At 39.5% G+C, this 18,683-nt stretch overlaps 1 protein-coding gene across 2 annotated transcripts in view; it reads left to right on the forward strand.

The window, feature by feature from the left end:
• sorl1 (sortilin-related receptor, L(DLR class) A repeats containing) overlaps positions 1-18,683 on the forward strand; it is a 192,292-nt gene that overhangs the window by 37,863 nt on the left and 135,746 nt on the right. For both annotated transcript variants that reach the window (XM_060847062.1, XM_060847063.1), the window contains exon 2: positions 9,881-9,997. In XM_060847062.1, coding sequence (XP_060703045.1) covers positions 9,881-9,997 — 117 coding nt within the window. The remainder of the gene's footprint in view (positions 1-9,880; positions 9,998-18,683) is intronic.

Raw genomic sequence — 18,683 nt, forward strand, 5'->3', positions numbered from 1 at the left:
CTGGGATATCATAGCAATTACAGAAACATGGCTCAAGGATGGGCAGGACTGGCAGCTTAATGTTCCAGGATACAAATGCTACAAGAAGGATAAAAGGGGAGGAAAGGAAGGGGTGGGGGAGGAGTGGCATTTTTGATAAGGGATAGTATCACAGCTGTGCTGAGGGAGGATATTCCTGGAAATACATCCAGGGAAGTTATTTGGGTGGAACTGAGAAATAAAGGGATGATCACTTTATTGAGATTGTATTATACACCCACTGATAGTCAGAGGGAAATTGAGAAACAAACTTGTAATGAGATCTCAGCTATCTGAGATATGGTAGGGGATTTTAACTTTCCAAACATAGACTGGGACTGCCGTAGTATTAAGGTTTAGATGGAGAGGAAATTGTTAAGTTTGTACAAAAAACTTTCTGATACAGCATGTGGATGTACCTACTAGAGAAGGTGCGAAACTTGACCTACTCTTGGGAAATAAGGCAGGGCAGGTGACTGAGGTGTCAGTGGGGGAGCACTTTGGGGCCAGCAACCATGATTCTATTCGCTTTAAAATAGTGATGGAAAAGGATAGACCAGATCTAAAAGTTGAAGTCCTAAATTGGAGAAAGGCCAATTTTGACGGTATTTGACAAGAACTTTCGAAAGCTGATTGCGGGCAGATGTTTGTAGGTAAAGGGATGGCTGGAAAATGGGAAGCCTTCAGAAATGAGATAACGAGAATCCAGAGAAAGTATATTCCTGTTAGGGTGAAAGGGAAGGCTGTTAGGTATAGAGAATGCTGGATGACTAAAGAAATTGAGGGTTTGGTTAAAAAAAAGAAGGAAGCATATGTCAGGTATAGGCAGGATAGATCGAGTGAATCCTTAAGTATACTCCTACTGCCATTATATTCTAAGATGGCAAAAAGGGGACATGAAATAGCTTTGGCAAATAGAGTTAAGGAGAATCCAAACGGCTTTTACAAATACATTACGGACAAAAGGATAACTAGGGAGAAAATAGGGCCCCTCAAAGATCAGCAAGGCGGCCTTTGTGTGGAGCTGCAGAAAATGGGGGAGGCTCTAAACAAGTATTTTGCTTCAGTATTTACTGTGGAAAAAGGATATGGAAGATATAGAAAGTAGTGAAATAGATGGTGACACCTTGCAAAATGTCCATATTGCAGAGAAGGAAGTGCTGGATGTCTTGAAAAGGTAAATAAATCCCCAGGACCTGATCAGGTGTATCCTAGAACTCTGTGGGAAGTTAGAGAAGTGATTGCTGGACCTCTTTCTGAGATATTTGTATCATCAATAGTCACAGGTAAGGTGTGGAAGACTGGAGGTTGGCTAACGTGGTGCCACTTTTTTTAAGGAAGATAGTAAGGACAAGCCAGGAAACTAAACAACAGTGAGCCTGACGTTAATGTTGGGCAAGTTGTTTGAGGGAATCCTGAGGGACAGGATGTACATGTATTTGGAAAGGCAAGGACTGATTAGGGATAGTCAACATGGCTTTGTGAATGGGAAATCATGTCTCAGAAACTTGATTGACTTTTTTGAGGAAGTAACAAAGAGGATTGATGAGGGCAAAAGGGTAGATGTGATCTATTTGGACTTCAGTAAGGTGTTCTACAAGGTTCCCCATGGGAGACTGGTTAGCAAGGTTAGATCTCACGGAATAAAGGAAGAACTAGCCATTTGGATACAGAACTGGCTCAAAGGTAGAAGACAGAGGGTGGTGGTGGTAGAGGGTTGTTTTTCAGACTGGAGGCCTGTGACCCGTGGAGTGCCACAAGGATCGGTGCTGAGTCCTCTACTTTTTGTCATTTACATAATTGATTTGGATGCAAGCACAAGAGGTACAATTAGTAAGTTTGCAGGTGACACCAAAATTGGAGGTGTAGTGGACAGCGAAGAAGGTTAGAGCTTAAAAATGTGTTGCTGGAAAAGTGCAGCAGGTCAGGCAGCATCAAAGGAACAGGAAAATTGACATTTCGGGCATAAGCCCTTCTTCAGGAATTCCTGAAGAAGGGCTTATGCCCGAAACATCGATTTTCCTGTTCCTTTGATGCTGCCTGACCTGTGCTTTTCTCGCAACACATCTTTAAGCTTTGATGTCCAGCATCTGCAGTCCTCACTTTCTCCTAGTTGATTTTAACCTACTGCGAATCCTCTTGCAAGAATGCCTTCCTTGAAGAAGCTCTCCACCTTCCTCTACAAGGATCTCAGTGAGTGAAGAAGGCGTTTGGTATGCTTGCTTTTATTGGTCAGAGTATTGAGTACAGGAGTTGGGAGGTCACTTTGTGGCTGTACAGGACATTGGTTAGGCTACTGTTAGAATATTGCTTACAATTCTGGTCTCCTTCTTATTGGAAAGATGTTGTGAAACTTGAAAGGGTCCAAAAAAGATTTACAAGGATGTTGTTAGTGTTGGAGGATTTGAGCTATAGGGAGAGGCTGAACAGGCTGGGGCTGTTTTCCCTGGAGCGTCAGAGGTTGAGGGATGACCTTATAGAGGTTTACAAAATTATGAGGGGCATGGATAGGATGAATGGACAGAGTCTTTTTCTTGGGGTAGGGAAGTCCAGAACTAGAGGGCATAGGTCTTCTTCTTGCACAGGCACACACTGACACTGGTCCAACTCCTGACAAGGAAAACACCCGAGTGACCAGTGACAAGCAGTGCCCTTACACTCCTTTTTCTTATCTTTTTTTCTTTTTTTTTCAACAATCCTGGTCTTTTTTTTTCTTTTTTAATTAACCCCGACACTACCGCCTAACTGCGATAGTGCTTATTTTTCCTCAGCACCCATGGTGTGTGTGTGCAGGTGTGAGACACAGTGAAAGACAAAGTGTACAAATCTTTATTCAATTTCCACCACCAGGAAAATAGGAAAACACCTGAGTGGCCATTGACCAGCAGTGCCCATCACATCAAAAAGGGCAATGCTGTGTGATCAAACAGTGAAGGGGAGGGCACAGACTAAATCAAAATAGAGTTGGAGGGGGAAATGATGCACTCCACTCCCTGCGGCACCCACCTCTCCCTGAACAACTCCAGGGTGTTGGTGGACACCACGTGCTCCTTCTCCAAGGACACCCGGGCAGAGGAGAGATATAAAAGAGACCTAAGGGGCAACTTATTCGTAACTTTTTCAAGTGGTGGAGGCTGGTACAATTGCAACATTTTAAAAGGCATTTGGATGGCTACATGAATAGGAAGGGTTTGGAGGGATATGGGCTGGGTGCTGGCAGGTGGGACTAGATTGGGTTGGGATATCTGGTCGGCATGGACAAGTTGGACCGAAGGGTCTGTTTCCATGCTGTACATCTATGTGACTCTATGATTCACTAATGCCCTTTTAAGGAAGGAAGCTGCCATTCATAACTTCGTCTGGCCTACATGTGACTCCAGACCCACAGCAATATGGTTGACTTTAATTGCCCTTTGGGGCAATAAATGCTGGCCTAGGGAGCAACACCCTTATCTCATGAATAAATACAAAGTGAGCTGGCATGTAAATGTCAACAATACTGCTCTTGTAAACAAATTCTAATTTGTACCTTTTGTAATCTATAGTAACCTGAACTCTGATCTCTAAGGAGTTGACAAACCAGCTTCTTTCATGTTGGTGCAGCTTTATATTATCCTTTGATTTCTCTGTCTCTTTCCTCCCCACCATTTTTGCTTTCTGTTTTAATCTTCGTGACACAGCAAAGTCTTGTTAATATCTAAGAACATAATATATCATTGTTTTGCTCACTACCTTTGTTTTTTTCAAGAATCACAGTAGATTTATCAAATTTGGCGTTTGCCTTCAAAGCCCTTCTGATTTGCACTTTCATTCACTACTTTTCTGTGTTTTTTTTATATAGTTATTGCCTTCAGGAAGTTCTCTAATGATTTTTTCCCCTTTTAAACATTACAATACGGTTTCAGTACCTTTTTTCACTAAGCTATACACTACATGTTCATCCAATCCTGATAGAAATTGATGCTGAATCAAATGTGTTGAAAGGAAAAAATGGTGAGTTTCATGGATACCCTTAAGGGAAGAAAAGAAATTGGACAAGTTAACCAAAACCTCCATAAGCAATCAGCCAAAGTAAAGCAAGATTACTTTATTCAATCACCTTGCCAGGTACTACTTTTATAACTATTGGGCAATATTTTGAGGTAAAGAATCTCGCATTCTTTCAATGGAGAGCCAGATGTCGCAATCCTAATATGCACTTTTGGCCTGGGACATCAACCAACAATCTAAAGTCTATAGATAGTATAAAGTTTTTTTTTGTTCTCACTTTTTAATCTGATATGTCCATTTTAGTCATGACTACAATTCATATTTTTTGTGGATCAAATAGGCATCTTTTCATCACAATGTTATATTCTCATAATTCCATTTTGTTTTGATGGAGCGTATTAAGAATCTACTAATGACCATGAAGCCATTGCCGATTGTCCGAAAAACCCTTCTGACTCACTAATCTCCTTCAGGGAAGGAAACCTGCTACCCTCACCTGGTCTGGCCTATATGTGACTCTGGACTCTCAGTAAATGTAGTTGACTCTCAACGGCCCTCTGGCCTGGTCAGTAACTCCCACATCCTATGAATGTATTTTTAAAAATCATCTATTTAATTTTCACAAACAATATCGATTCTCTACACCATCAAAGTCTATTCCTGGAGTGGTGAATAATTGCACAAATAAGCTAACCTGTTGACTGATATTTTTATTTCAAGGTCTGGCAATATTAGCACTTCTAAATAATTTAGACAATTCCATAAAAAGGAGAATGTAGATGCTGTAAGTCTGAAACACAAGATGCTGGAAATACTCAGCAGGTCTGACTTTTTTCATCGGAATTTGTACAAGTATTTTTTTTGAACTTATGCTCTTTTCTTCAGAGTAATTGAGATGAAGATTAATTGAGGCTTTAAAATGTTCTGACAGTAAAACACAATCAGTTTACAGAGAAGAGAGAAATGCATGCGACATAAGATTCTGAACAAATTTATTTTTCTTTGGGATAGATTAGTTCTATTGTTAACACCTTGCTCCTCTTCCAGTTTAGTCTTGTAAATTGGCTGCTTTTACATGTTTCACTGTTGATAGTTTTTCATTCACAGTGTCTGAAGCAAAAGCAGTTTGATAACATCTAAGACCAACTTCCTACAGTTTCCTTCATTTTAGCCAGACAGCTATCTTTAATCAGTGTTTAAGTCTGAAAATTACATGGTTTTAACTGTTAATTGAGATAGTCTGAAGGAGTTCAAGTAATAAGCTTTTGAATTGGTTATCCTTCCGAAAATACCTTGTAATTTTTCAGTTTAAAAGTTTTTGTGTTTTACCCGAATGAAGAATCCAGATTTGCTAGTTAGCATTCTTCTTTAGCATTTTTTAAAAATTCCAAAATACAATACACCAATCCAAAATAAGCCATTTTCAAATCTTGGAGTAAAACATTTGGGAGAAAAGCTGTCCAACTGTGCGAGTGACTGACTGACTGACTTCAGAGAGATTCCATCTTCAAATATCTCCTTTTTTTTCCAATTGTTGAAAACTCCACTGGGAGTATTGGTTTTCAGTACCGATAACCTACAGCATTTAACTATAATAAATTGATGAAATGGTATTCCTCAAGAGGCCAATTCAGTCTGTGGTTTGTGTCATTACAATATAAACCAAGAGTTCTTTCCAATGAAGGATCGCTGAAACTAAACAGCTAGCAAATCCTTGAGAAGCAGTTATACTATCTTTTATTTTTCCTTTTAGTGGGAAAGGTTGAACTGGAAACCAGCTTTACTTCATGGGGGAACAAAAATTCCCAATAGCATAGTATTGGGAGCATTTGTTTCACTGGCATGTTTGTTCTAATGACCAGCCATTAGAGTTTTCACCACCTTATCAAAGCAGAATTCTAATGGACGTGCTTCCTAACTGTAAGGTGGTGGCCCTACCAGAATTATCTATGGTGTCATTCTCATTTTACAATTGTTGGCTAGCAAGATGAGCATAGTGAGTGATATTTTTTATTTTAAAAATAAATGTATTTGTTCGTAAAATGTGGGAGGCATTTTCCAAAGGAGCAGTTCCTCATGCCCTATTGGAAATTTATCCCTTAGCTGAAATCATAATGTAGAATCTTTAAAAATGATCATGTTTTTATTAATGGGTTCCTGCCATGTGCTAATTGCTTGCCACTTTACAAAAGCGATTAATGCTCTGCCACTACCAATGTTTATTCTCCTGAAGAAGTGCATTATTTTACTTACTGTAAAATAGTTTATGATACCTGAGGTTTTTACTTTTTTTTAACCTTGAGGTGTTATTGGGTTATTGTGCTATTTGGGTATATCACAGTTGAGTCTAATCCTAACACTAGACAAATGGCCTTCTACTAGGAATCTGACTTGACAGAGTTAAGCAAAGACACTGGCTATTTTCTGAGAATTAACCTTTCAAAATATTCAATTTTTAAAATTACTGCCATCTAAAGTGTAACCTACAGAATATTTTATACAGATCTGAAAGCTGTACACAGCTTGTTTATGTTCTTATGGGCCACCTGTAATTCTTTTCTTAGTTCAATTCTCACTGTATAATTTTGAGCAGCAAATGGGGAGGCAGTGATGGACTCGTAATCCAGAGCCCCAGGGTAATGTTGTGGGGTCATGGGTTCAAATTCAACAATGAGGCAGATGATGAAACTTAAATTTAATAAAAGTCCAGAATAAAGAAAAGCTAACCTAATGCTGACCACAAAACTGCTGCTGATCTTTGCTGTTTAAAAACCCAATTGGGTTACTAATGTCTTTTTAGGGAAGGAAATCTGTCATGTTATACCTCGTGTGTATATATGTGATTCCAGACCCACAGCAATGTATGGTTGACTCTTAAACCCCCTCTCGGTAATTAAGGATGGGCAATAAATGCTGGCCCAGCCAGTGGTGCCCACAACCTATGAAGGAATGAAGCAAAAATGGGATTGTGTTATTCACTCACTGCAGAGTGTGGGTAACGATCTAAAAACGTTAGAGCAGCTCCAGTAGGCTTTCCAGCCAGCATTAGTTAATGATTGTCACTTCCTCCGTCATCATGACGACTAGGTTCTTGTTTGCCAATTTAACTTGGAGAAGTCAAAGTATTTTCATCTAAAAATCTAAAATATTGGCCGTGTTTAACATTTTCTGATGTGTATCGTGGTGTGGGTGGATAGGCAAAGGAAGTAGAGAGGAACAAGAATTAAATATGAAAGAGTTCTGGATTAGAATCATCGAATCCCTACAGTGTAGAAACAGGTCCTTCGGCCCAACAAGTCCACACCAATCCTCTGAACAGTAAACCCAACCAGACCCATTCCCACACCCTGTTATCCTCCATTTACCCTTGACTAATGCACCTAACCTACACATCCCTGAACACTCTGGGCAATTTAGCATGGCCAGTTCACCTGTGGACTGTGGGCGGAAATCCGCGCAGACAGGGGGAGAATGTGCAAACTCCACACAACAGTCACCCAAAGCTGCAAACAAACCTGGGTCCCTGGCGCTGTGAGGCAGCAGTGCTAACCACTGAGCCACTGGGCTGTGAAACATTTTTAATACACAATTGTTGGAAGAAATCAAGCTGTAGGAAAATCCCATAGGGAAGAATGCAACACTGAAAAAGGAATTCTGTTTTTTTTGGGGGGGGGGAAGACATTTTTGAGGAAATGTGACAAACATTTATTTCTAATTTTTAATTTTATTTTGTGTAAACTTCAAATGGTGAATGTTCAAATGTGCATCCATGGTCTTCTATTCGTAAAGCGTTTTAAGATGTCTGTCTTGCATTTAAAGGTTATTGCTGAGTGGGAATATATTGGAAGACAAATAACATTTTCAATGGGCACAAGTTACTGGAAAAGCTCAGCATCTCTGCCAGCATCTATGGAGAGAGCAGAGTTAACGTTTGGGGACCAGTGACCCTTCCTCCGAACCTCTGATCTCTCTGCGTAGATACTGCCAGACTTGCTGAGCTTTTCCAGCAACTTCTGATTTTTGTTTCTGATTTACAGCCATCTGCAGTTCTTTTTTGGTTTTTATTTAACATTTTGAATGGACATTTGTTTCCATGTTTAAAGCTGAAAAGTTGTTTCAGTATTCCAAAGCATGAAACAAATAAAATGTAATAGTTTACTCATGACCTTGGGAAGTGCCTTTTGGAAAACACTAGATAGTTTTTCAGAATTCTTCATCCCTGTTTTGCAGAGCTCATGTTCCAGAAATAAAACAAAACGTATGGCATTGTGTAATGGCACAAGTTATGATCTTGGGCTACCATTGCAAAAGTCCCTCGCACTGAAACAGCAGCCTGACCTAATGTGCTTGAGTGCGTAGTGGGGTTGAATTCATGAGCTTCTGACTGCAAAGTGAGAGTGCTACCAAATGTCTGCTCTTCCGGAAAAGCCTGTTATTCCTTTTTCTAGATCCACTCGATGCCTTGCATTCCTCGCAGTACCTGTTCAATGTCTTCAGCCTTATGTTCAAAGCTTTTCAAATTTTGTGCTGTCTTGAATTTTAATCCTTCTCCTCGCCGTTAAAAAATCTTGAGTGAGGAAAGTCTCACCTACGTCACACTAAATATCCCTCTCTCTAACCAGGTTATTATAGAGGTCCAAATTTGATGTATATCAACATAATCAGGACAAAAAACAAATCTTGCATTGACTGCTCTTCATAACCTTGGGCTGTCTCAAAGTTGTTTTTATGGTGAATAGAAAAAGACAGGTGGTGGAACAATCTGTGCATTTTAATAGATTTTCACATTTCTGCGAGCAGAACAATAAGATTCACTTTGGTTAACCGTTAATTTAATCAGTGATTTGCAATTATGTAAGATTGCAGTTTGCTAGTTAGAATTCTGGGCAGAAAATGCTTGCATTCATTGCTATAGTCACTTTGTTGCTCAGACATTTGTCTTCCACAGACTTTTTTTTTGCCTTTTGAATGCAGCGTGCGACCATTTTTAATGCTATAATATAAAATAAGTTTTCCATGTAAAATGGCAAATGTTACGTCAATTTCTGTAGTGAAAATAGGTTAGGAGTATTATAAAGTAAGCTATCCATCGATCTTGTTTTGTGTTTGCATGCTGGTGTTGACATCTGAATATTTGTAAGGGGACTTCTGATGCAACTGCTTAATTTATTTTAAGACCCTCACTAAATGTGTACGTAATAGGAGCACAATAGATTGCTTGGCCTGTTGAACCTACTTCACTAGTCAATAAGATCATCGCTGATCTAATTACTCCATTTTCCTGTGTTTTCACCTGTTGTTTATCAAAAATCCATTTATTGCTTTCTTTAAAAATATTCAAGGACTTGTTGCTATCACCTTTTTGAGCAGTGAAGTTCCTAAAACGACCCTCTGAAAGGGGAAAAGAAAATTTCCTTATCTGTCTTTAAATGGTCAACTTCTTTTTCTTTTGAAGCAGTTACCCCCTAGTTCTAGTTCCTCATTGAAGAGGAAACCTACATTCCGTTGTCAAGACCCTTCACAATCTTGTATACTTTATTATTAAAGTCATCTCTTCTCAACTCATCTCAGCAGATTTAAACTGAGCCTGTCTACTCTTCCCTGATTAGATCATCTGTTTATTCCAGTAATCTTTTCTGAACTGCTTCCAACACATTTGCATCTATCCTTAAGTAAGGAGACCATTATTGTGCACATTACTTCATTTGTGGCCTGACCAATACTACATACAACTGAAGCATAACCTCCCAGATTTTTGGTTCAGTTTCCCTTGCAAGAAATAATGATATTCTATTTGCTTTGTGTGAATTATTAATTGTGATATTCTTAATGACTGACTGACTATTGACGATACATCATGATTTTATTGTAGGTGAACCTCAATGACTCTCACAATCAAATGGTTGTTCACTGGGCTGGAGAAAAGAGCAATGTGATCGTGGCACTTGCCCGGGACAGTCCGATTTTGCAGGGACCTCACACCAGTGCTGTAAGTGAAATGTTTAAAATGTCACTTATGTGTATCAAGATGGCCAATGTTGCCAAGTATCACATTTTAAGATGTGGAAGATCAAGCAGATTTTCTGGATTCTTTAAAACAAAACAAAACTATCCTGTGATAAATGTATTATTTATCAGTTGTTGGCATTTGTTCCAATGTTAAATGTAACAAGTTGCCCCAATTTTAGTAAAATCGATTGAAAGCTTCAAGTAAGGCATTTTTGTATGCATTTATATGTTAAATATGCTTTGTGTGTAGATTGTTGTAAATTCCTATCTGGTTTGTTAGTGTCCTTTTGCAGGCAAAAAATCTGCTTCCCATGACCTGTCTGGTCCATATTTGATTCCAGACCCATAGCAGTGTGGTTACTCTTAGCTGCCCTTAGGATTGACCTAGCAAACTATTTGGGGTTGAAGTCATAAATGGCAAAGATAGATGGGCAATAGATGCTGGCCTTTCCTGAAATGCTACAGCCTGTGATTGACCTTTTACAAAACAGGAATATTAACTCTGAGATTTTTACACAATATCATGATTTTGGTTCATGCAGAGCATAGAACGAGTAGCAGCACTAGATATGCAGATGGAGTACAGCCTGCCGTGACTCAGCAAGACAGGGTTGGAGGACTTGAGCTATATATAGGGAGAGGCTGAACAGGCTGGGGCTGTTTTCTCTGGAGCGTCGGAGACTGAAGGGTGACCGCGTAGAGGTTTAAAATCATGAGGGGCATGGATAGGGTAAATAGACCAAGTCTTTTCCCCAGGGTGGGGGAGTCCAGAACTAGAGGACAAAGCTTTAAGGTGAGAGGGAAAGATTTAAAAGGGACCTAAAGGGGTAACTTTTTCATGCAGCAAGTGGTGGTGTGTATGGAATGAGCTGCCCGAGGAAGTGGTGGAAGCTGGTACAATTATGGCATTTAAAAGGCATCTGGATGGGTGTATGAATAGGAAGGGTTTAGAGGGATATGGGCCAAATACTGGCAATTGGGATTAGATATAGGATATCTGGTCAGCATGGATGCGTTGGACTGAGCAGTCTGTTTCCATGCTGTACATCTTTATGTCTCTGTAAGATTGCTTATCACTACTTTTTTCAAGAGGAAGTAGTGAGAGACAATAAATGATGATGGGCCTGTCCCTAGCAAGGCTTTGAGCAGTACATTTTTTTGTAAAGAGTTCAATTCATTCTTAAGTCAAGATTATGATACTTGTGCTAAAAACGCTTACTCTTTTCAGAGGTTGGAGTAATAAGAACTTAATTGTATTGGGGTAAATTTTGTTATTTCCATAAATGATCTGGTTAACTGAGTGTAATGGTATTAATTCACTTAATTTGGAGCATGAATGTCTCAGCAGTTGCTTCCAGGTTGGATAGATTGCTTTTTGTTTTTGCACTGCTGCTGTTCTCAACTGTGTAGCAAGGGAGGATCTGGTAGAGGCACTTGCAAAAATTTCACTTCCTCTCTAGTCACAGGAGAGATGTTAGAGGACAGCCAATATGATATCATTATTCAAAAAGGGAGCTCGGGATAAACCTGAAACTACAGGCTAATCAGGCTAACGTCATTGGTGGGGAAACTATTTGAAACATTTTGAGGAACAGAAATAATTTGCACTTAGATTAGCGACTAATCAAGGGTAGTCACATACTTTTTGTTAAGTTTACAGTGTAGGGGTGGGGTCTTGTCCGACCACCTTGATTGAATTTTTCAAAGAGGTGACCAGGTGTGTAGATTAGGGTTCACCTTTGATAATCTACTTGGATTTAGCAAGGCTTTTGATAAGGGTCTGCATGGGAGACTGTTAGCAAACATAGGAGCCTAGGGAATCCAAATAAATTTGGCTAATTGGATGCAGCATTGATCAAGTGTTAGGAAGCAGAGGGTGATGTTTTAGAGATGTTTAGGGCGGCACGGTGGCACAGTGGTTAGCACTGCTGCCTCAGCACCAGAGACCCGGGTTCAATTCCCGACTCAGACTGTGTGGAGTTTGCACGTTCTCCCCGTGTCTGTGTGGGTTTCCTCCGGGTGCTCCGGTTTCCTCCCACAGTCCAAAGATGTGCGGGTCAGGTGAATTGGCCATGCTAAATTGCCCGTAGTGTTAGGTAAGGGGTAAATGTAGGGGTATGGGTGGGTTGCGCTTCGGCGGGTCAGTGTGGACTTGTTGGGCCGAAGGGCCTGTTTCCACACTGTAAGTAATCTAATCTAATCTAAGATGTATTTCTGACTGGAAGATTGGGTCCAGTGGGGTTCCACAGGGATCAGTGTTGCTGTGATGATGCTCCTTTAACAAGATAATGTTGTCCTTGGCTTTTTTTCAGAGAGTTCATAAAAGACACAGACTCCAAAAAGTCTAGATTTGAACAGGTTTTAGGGCCAGTTTGATGATAGCTAACAGATACTGCCTCAGTAAAAGGCTTTCAAGTTTTTTAAACAAAAACTCTTGTACAATGAAAGAGGAGTGGCTAGTGCTCCCAGCTCCGCTTATCTCTAGTTTGATTTGCTTTTGTTTGGTTTTAACACAGTAGTGTTTTAAAGCTGCTGGACCCAATGAAGCAGGTCCATGCTGGTAGTTGACTTCTCTCCTGTCAGACCTGACACTTTGCCAAGAGTTGTCTATTGGGTTTGTTGCAAGTATCGGAAGCAGCATCATTAAGTTGGTATAATTTGCTGGGTTTTTGGATCGGTTTAAGTTATTTGTTATTCTGTTGTCTTTCCTTTGTGTTTCATTCAGTAATCTTGTAAATAAATTCTGTTTTGTTTAAAACTGTGATTTGACCAACTGCATCCCTCTGAGAATATCTGTGTTATACCTGCTGAAAAGCAAAGTTAGGGTTTAGGTTACTTTCTTGAAATATTTTGAGTGGGTCTGGCGTGGTCCATAAAAGTAGGTGATGCATTTTGGCAGGACCAACAAATCGAGGGAACATAATGATGAATGGTAGGATCTGAGGATCAAAGCAACCTTAACGTACATGTACAGTGATTCTTCAAGATATCAGGACAGGTAAATAATGTAATTAAGAAGGCAAAAGGGAGACTTTCTTTTTAGCTGAGGAATGACGTTTAAGCACAGGGAGCTTATGTTGGAACTGCATAAAACATTGGTAAGGCCACCAGCTGGGACGGATGTGATAGTACTGGAGAGGGTTTAGAGGAGATGTACCAGTATGTTGCCTGGGCTGGAGAGTTTAATTTATGTTTGGTTATGAAGAGAGATTGGGTCTGTCTCCATGGGTAGTGTCTGACCAGCGGTGATGTCCAGCATTTGCTGTTTTCACTTGGACAGGCTGGCATTGTTTGCTTCGGTGCCAAGGATCCTGGGAGGGGAGACATGATTTAAGATGTGCAAAATTCTATGGGTATAGACAAGGTAGGCAGGAAAAAACGTTTCACCCTTTAAATTTAGATTAGATTCCCTACAGTATGGAAACAGGCCTTTCAGCCCAACAAGTCCATACCGACCCTCTGAAGAGTAACCCACCCAGACCCATTTTCCTATCCTATATTTATTGCTGATTAGTGCACCCAACACTATGGACAATTGAGCGTGGCCAATTCACATGACCTTCACGTCTTTTGGATTGTGGGAGGAAATTGGAGCACCTGGAGGAAACTCGTGCAGACACTGGGAGAATGTACAAACTCCATACATACAGTCGCCCGCGGCAGAAATCAAACCCGGGTCCCTGGTGCTGTGCAGCAGCAGTGCTAACCACTGAGCCACCATGTCACCTATGCCCCCAAGCTATTGATTCCTCCATCAAGGGAAGGTGCAGGAGGGTTAGAGTGGATGTGAGGAAAAACCTTTTCATCCAGGGAAAGGGTTATCTGGAACTAACTGTAAGGGCGGGAAGGGTAGAAAACGTCAGAAATCAAAAAGGTATTTTAAAGCACACTTGCAATATGGAAGCATGCAGCGTTATAGGCCAAGTGCTGGAAAATGGTAGCTGTTTTTGACCAGTGTGGATTGGCAATGGGCTGAAGGGCCTCTCTACATGCTGTAGATATCTATGACTTTCTCTGATGGTTACAGTTCTCAGCTTGATGCCTTACCTAACTCTGCTTTTTTACAATTTTTAGGGCCTGTTCCAAAAGTTTTAAATGTCTGTCAAAGTATCTCCTCAACATCCAGAGCAGATTTTTATTTCTGCATAATAACTTGTATTTACACAGCATTGTTAGCATAACAAAACCTCATAAAATGCTCAATTTTATAGTATAAATTATTCTAATTGATTGTCGCAAATTATAAGTAATTTGACAAGAATAATTCAAATACTGTCATCAAATACTACTTTGGAAATCTATTCAACAGTTGTAGATTGGTTTTCTGCATTGTAATTTGTTTTAGCTGTCAATATGTTCTCCATATGTGTAAAGCCCTATTCATTCCTCCATCTCGACTATCAAGTCAAGATTGTGCTATGCCATGTGTATAATTTTCAGAGAAGTTTATACTTTGTTTATATATTTAATATTTTAAAATGCGTAGTCACCAACCCAGCTATTTTCCATTGCACCTCCGCTAGCAATCTTGTAAGTTTAAACCGCTTTTATAATTCTGACTTGACCTGATGGAAGTAAAACTTCAAGAAGAAATTCAATCTTCATGCCAAATAGGCAATGGTGCAGCTGTAAAAATAGAATGTATAGGTACGAATGTAGAAGAAATTAGCAATCTTGCTTTGTGTGAAGTAATTTTATTTATCCATTGTCCTTGTCAAATGAGGTGAAAGAAAATAAGCAGCAATTTACTGAAAGCTGTTGATTGTACTTGAGAGGACTAATGCAAAGTAAAACTGCTGTAGTGGATTATGTGAAGCATTTAAATTCCATAGAGAGACAACTCTAATGTAGACAGCTTACAACACAGACCCAAAAGAATAATTATTTGTATGAATTTAGTAAAGGAGCTTAGTTAACATTGTTGACGTAGGTTAGCTTATCACGATTTCCAGCAATGTGCCAGTTAAAAACTTGGCAAGAGGCATTCTTACCAGTGTTGTCCTTTTGAATGTGGCTGAGTTGATGAGGATTGCTAATTGCATGTTCCTACTCAGTGTAGTTTGACCCAGTTTCTACTGCACCACGTGATAGTGCCAAATGTAGCAACTTATTAACACGTTTGTGGAGACTTGGAGGTAGAGAGTTGGGATGCATTAAATTCATTTCTGACATTCAAATTTTAAAAATTGGACCTTTTAAAATAAAATTAGCAAGAAAGGAGTGAAATTGGGTGGTATTGAATGAAGAGAAAGCTGAATAGTATACTGTGTTTCATGTGTGGCAGATTGGAACACCACTGAAATAACTTTGTGGCCGAATTTGGAAAAAGCTGTGTCAGAAATAAGTGGATTGCTGTACTAGGAGCTTCCTGTGTGGGTCCATATTTTTATGTGGGCAGTCTTAATTGAAATAAGTTGAGGATAAACAGCAGTAGTTGGGAGTTCTCGGCATTTAATATGTACTGTAGTGTTCAAATGAATTTTCCCAAAGCACAATGTTTAGAACTGTTATTCAATCAAAAAGTTAAAATTCCATGATTATTCTGTCCTTGAAATGAAATAAAAATAATGCTTATGTTGCTGCACTTCTGTTTGCCAGACTGGAAAACCTAAGCATCATCCACAGGCATTGTAGTCCTGAGCTTTATGTCTTTACCATTTTCTGTGCCCCCCCCGCCCCGTGCCAATAAGCAGTGACAAATTCTGAATAATGTAATAGTACAGGATTACAGGAACTCACAGGTTTGCCTACGAAAAACAATTTTTAACAAGACATATCATCTTGTATCTGAAATCTGTCCCTCTGTCTTATTCCGTCACTATCTTGCCCCAATTTCTTTTAACAAGATCTTATAAAGACAATTTTTAAAAACAAAATTCTGTATTTTTTATTGTGGACTGAAATAGGAAAAGGGCTGTCTTTAAAAATTAAGGATTAAAGAAGGTATTGCTACAATTTATTAAATCAAGCTGCCAGCAGTTGTTGTAAGTGCTGTTTTACACTTTTATTTGTTCAACTGTGGGCTGTCAAGGGGATGTTTGGGGGAGGGGGTCCAAACTGGCACCAAGGAGTGTGTACAAAATGAGATTCAGCCAGTAAGAGATAGTTGGTAAATCTGTGTTGTGATGACCAGTTGTTGCTGACAAAAAACCTTCTGTCTGCCAACAACCATGAGATTGATTTGCAGGTAGTTGAATAACTTTTATGAGAATGAGATAGGCCAAAAGCCTTTAGACCTCGAATAGGGAAGTGGTGTCCTTTCTTTTGCCTAGTATCTGTCTTTTTTTTTCCCTCGCCAGTTTCTCTAAGCTGTTGCTTTTAACCAATAAGTCAGAGACTTTATAAGTTGTGAATCAGTTGCTCAGTGCCTCCTGCAAGCTGCAGACAATACATGGAGAAGAGCTGTCAAAGAGAGGCAAGCCAAGGGGATCATCTCAATGACACTGTAGATAGGGACATTGAATTGCTTTCCCAGTTTGCCAGTCATGTCTAGCCAAGTGTCTTATGTGTGTGTATGTCTGTGTGTTTTAACCAGTAGAGTTATATGTTGACTGTTTATAAGAGTATACCTGTAGCTAGAATTTATTTTTCTGTAGCTAGAATTTATTTTTCTGTATTTAAATAATAATTCTTGTTAAATACAAAAAAGCTGAACTTTGTTTTGTTAATTTGGACCTAAAAGTCAGGTAAATTGGGGAATTTTCTGTACTTTTAAAAAAAAGCTTCCTACTTTTGTGACAACTCTGGGAGTAGTGGGGCCTTAATTTCTAGGATGCTGTGCCCAGTGTGGCATGACAATTTTCACAGAATCATGAATGTTAAAGCACAGAGGAGACTATTCAGCTCCTTTTGTGTCTGCGTTGGTTGTCTGAAAAAGCAATTGACCTAATGTTACTGCTCAATCACCTTCCTGTGATCATTCCCTTTTTTTAGATAATAATTCCATTCCTTTATGAATGCTTTGAACCTGGTTCCACACACTCGCTGTCAGGCAGCCTATTCCAGATCTTAAACATTCACTGCATCAAAACGTTTCTCCTTGTGTCTTCATTGCTTCTTTGTCAATTGTATAAAATCTGTGCCGTCTCATGCTCAATCATTCCACTTTCTTCATAATGTGATAGGTAATGGTAATATCTGGAAATGAGGGAAAAAACACTTTATTAACTCGCTGGCAGCCGCCTATCTGCACAGTTTATGATAACAGAATATTCTCCAATGACTGTTCTATAGTGTGACAACAAATCAATGATCTGGAAAATGAGAGCGAGAAATCTTCTTCAGTTCTATTTAAAGAAATACTAACACTTCTGTGGAGATTTCATGACCTCAGTACGTCCATAAACCATGCAGCAACCAATAAAGTGTAGTGTTATGAACCCAACTGAGAGTAAGACTGGACAGCTTGGATCATGGAGTGAAACCTGGCTTGATAGACCGTAAGTTTTTGTTTTCTTTTGCAGGACAAAAAGATCAATCACAGAACACATTCATGAGGCTGACAAAAGAAATATGTTTATTACACTTGACATGAACTATTGGAACGATTTCACTACAAACATCAAAAAGAAAGATTCATCCTTTTTTATCCCAGCAAATCTCTGAAGAGTCACACCTGACTCCACACTCAAGCTTCTTGCTCAGCTGGCACTGCTGTAATTGGTTTCCTTTTTGTTAAATTTCTACAGGCTCACAAAATGCTATTTTCTAACTTGGCTCATAATTACTGAGCATGGATTTCCTACACTTGAGAGTAAATATTGAGTGGTACATTGAGCAGATGTTTCATGGAGTCTAAATATTCTAGTCATACAATGACAAAATAATAATAACAGAGCAAAAGCATTTGTTCATGTTACACATTTAAAGGTACATCTGTGCAGTGTTGGTTAAATAGTGAAAATAATATTAACATGCCATAGTGGGAAACACAATTGAGAGAAATTCAAGATAATTAAGATTCAGGATGTGCTAATAAGTTATTAGTTAAGACCAGAAGAAATGGAAACTGGGGAACTTGACCACTTTATTACACTAATTCAGAAGCCTAGTGTAAGAAAACTTTTAGATTAACGTTCAGGATGCTGACTGCTCTGTTAGTATTATACTTTGATAAAGTTCAACTTGATGGGGAGTTGTACTGATGTAGGAGAAAGTGAGGAACTGCTGGAGGTCGGAGTTGAGACTATTGCTGGAAATGCTCAGTAAGTCAGGCAGCACCCAAGGAGCAGGAGAATCAATGTTTCGGGCATAAGCCCTTCATCAGGAATCTTCTGCTTTTCGGATGCTGCTTGACCTGCTGGGCTTTTCCAGCAACACCCTCTCAAGTTGTACTGATGTGTTTTCTTGTCATAATGTGACCTTCCATCCTTCCAGCAGCTGATTTTCCGCTAATTATACATACAGTAACTCCTGCCTCTGAGAAAGTGGAATGGCTCAGTGGTTAGCACTGCTGCCACACTACATCAGGGAACCGGGTTCAATTCTTGCCTCGGGGGACTGTCTGTGTGGAGCTTGCACATTCTCCCCATGTCCTCGAGGGTTTCCTCCCACAGTCCAAAGATGTGCAAGTTAGGTGAATTGGTATTGATACATTCTGCAAGGTAATAATAGTCACACCCCTTTGTTTTGCTAATGAAAAGCCTTAAAATGCCCTGCAGTAAATT

The sequence above is a fragment of the Hemiscyllium ocellatum genome, chromosome 29, assembly GCF_020745735.1.
Source record: "Hemiscyllium ocellatum isolate sHemOce1 chromosome 29, sHemOce1.pat.X.cur, whole genome shotgun sequence".
Lineage (NCBI taxonomy): Eukaryota > Metazoa > Chordata > Chondrichthyes > Orectolobiformes > Hemiscylliidae > Hemiscyllium > Hemiscyllium ocellatum.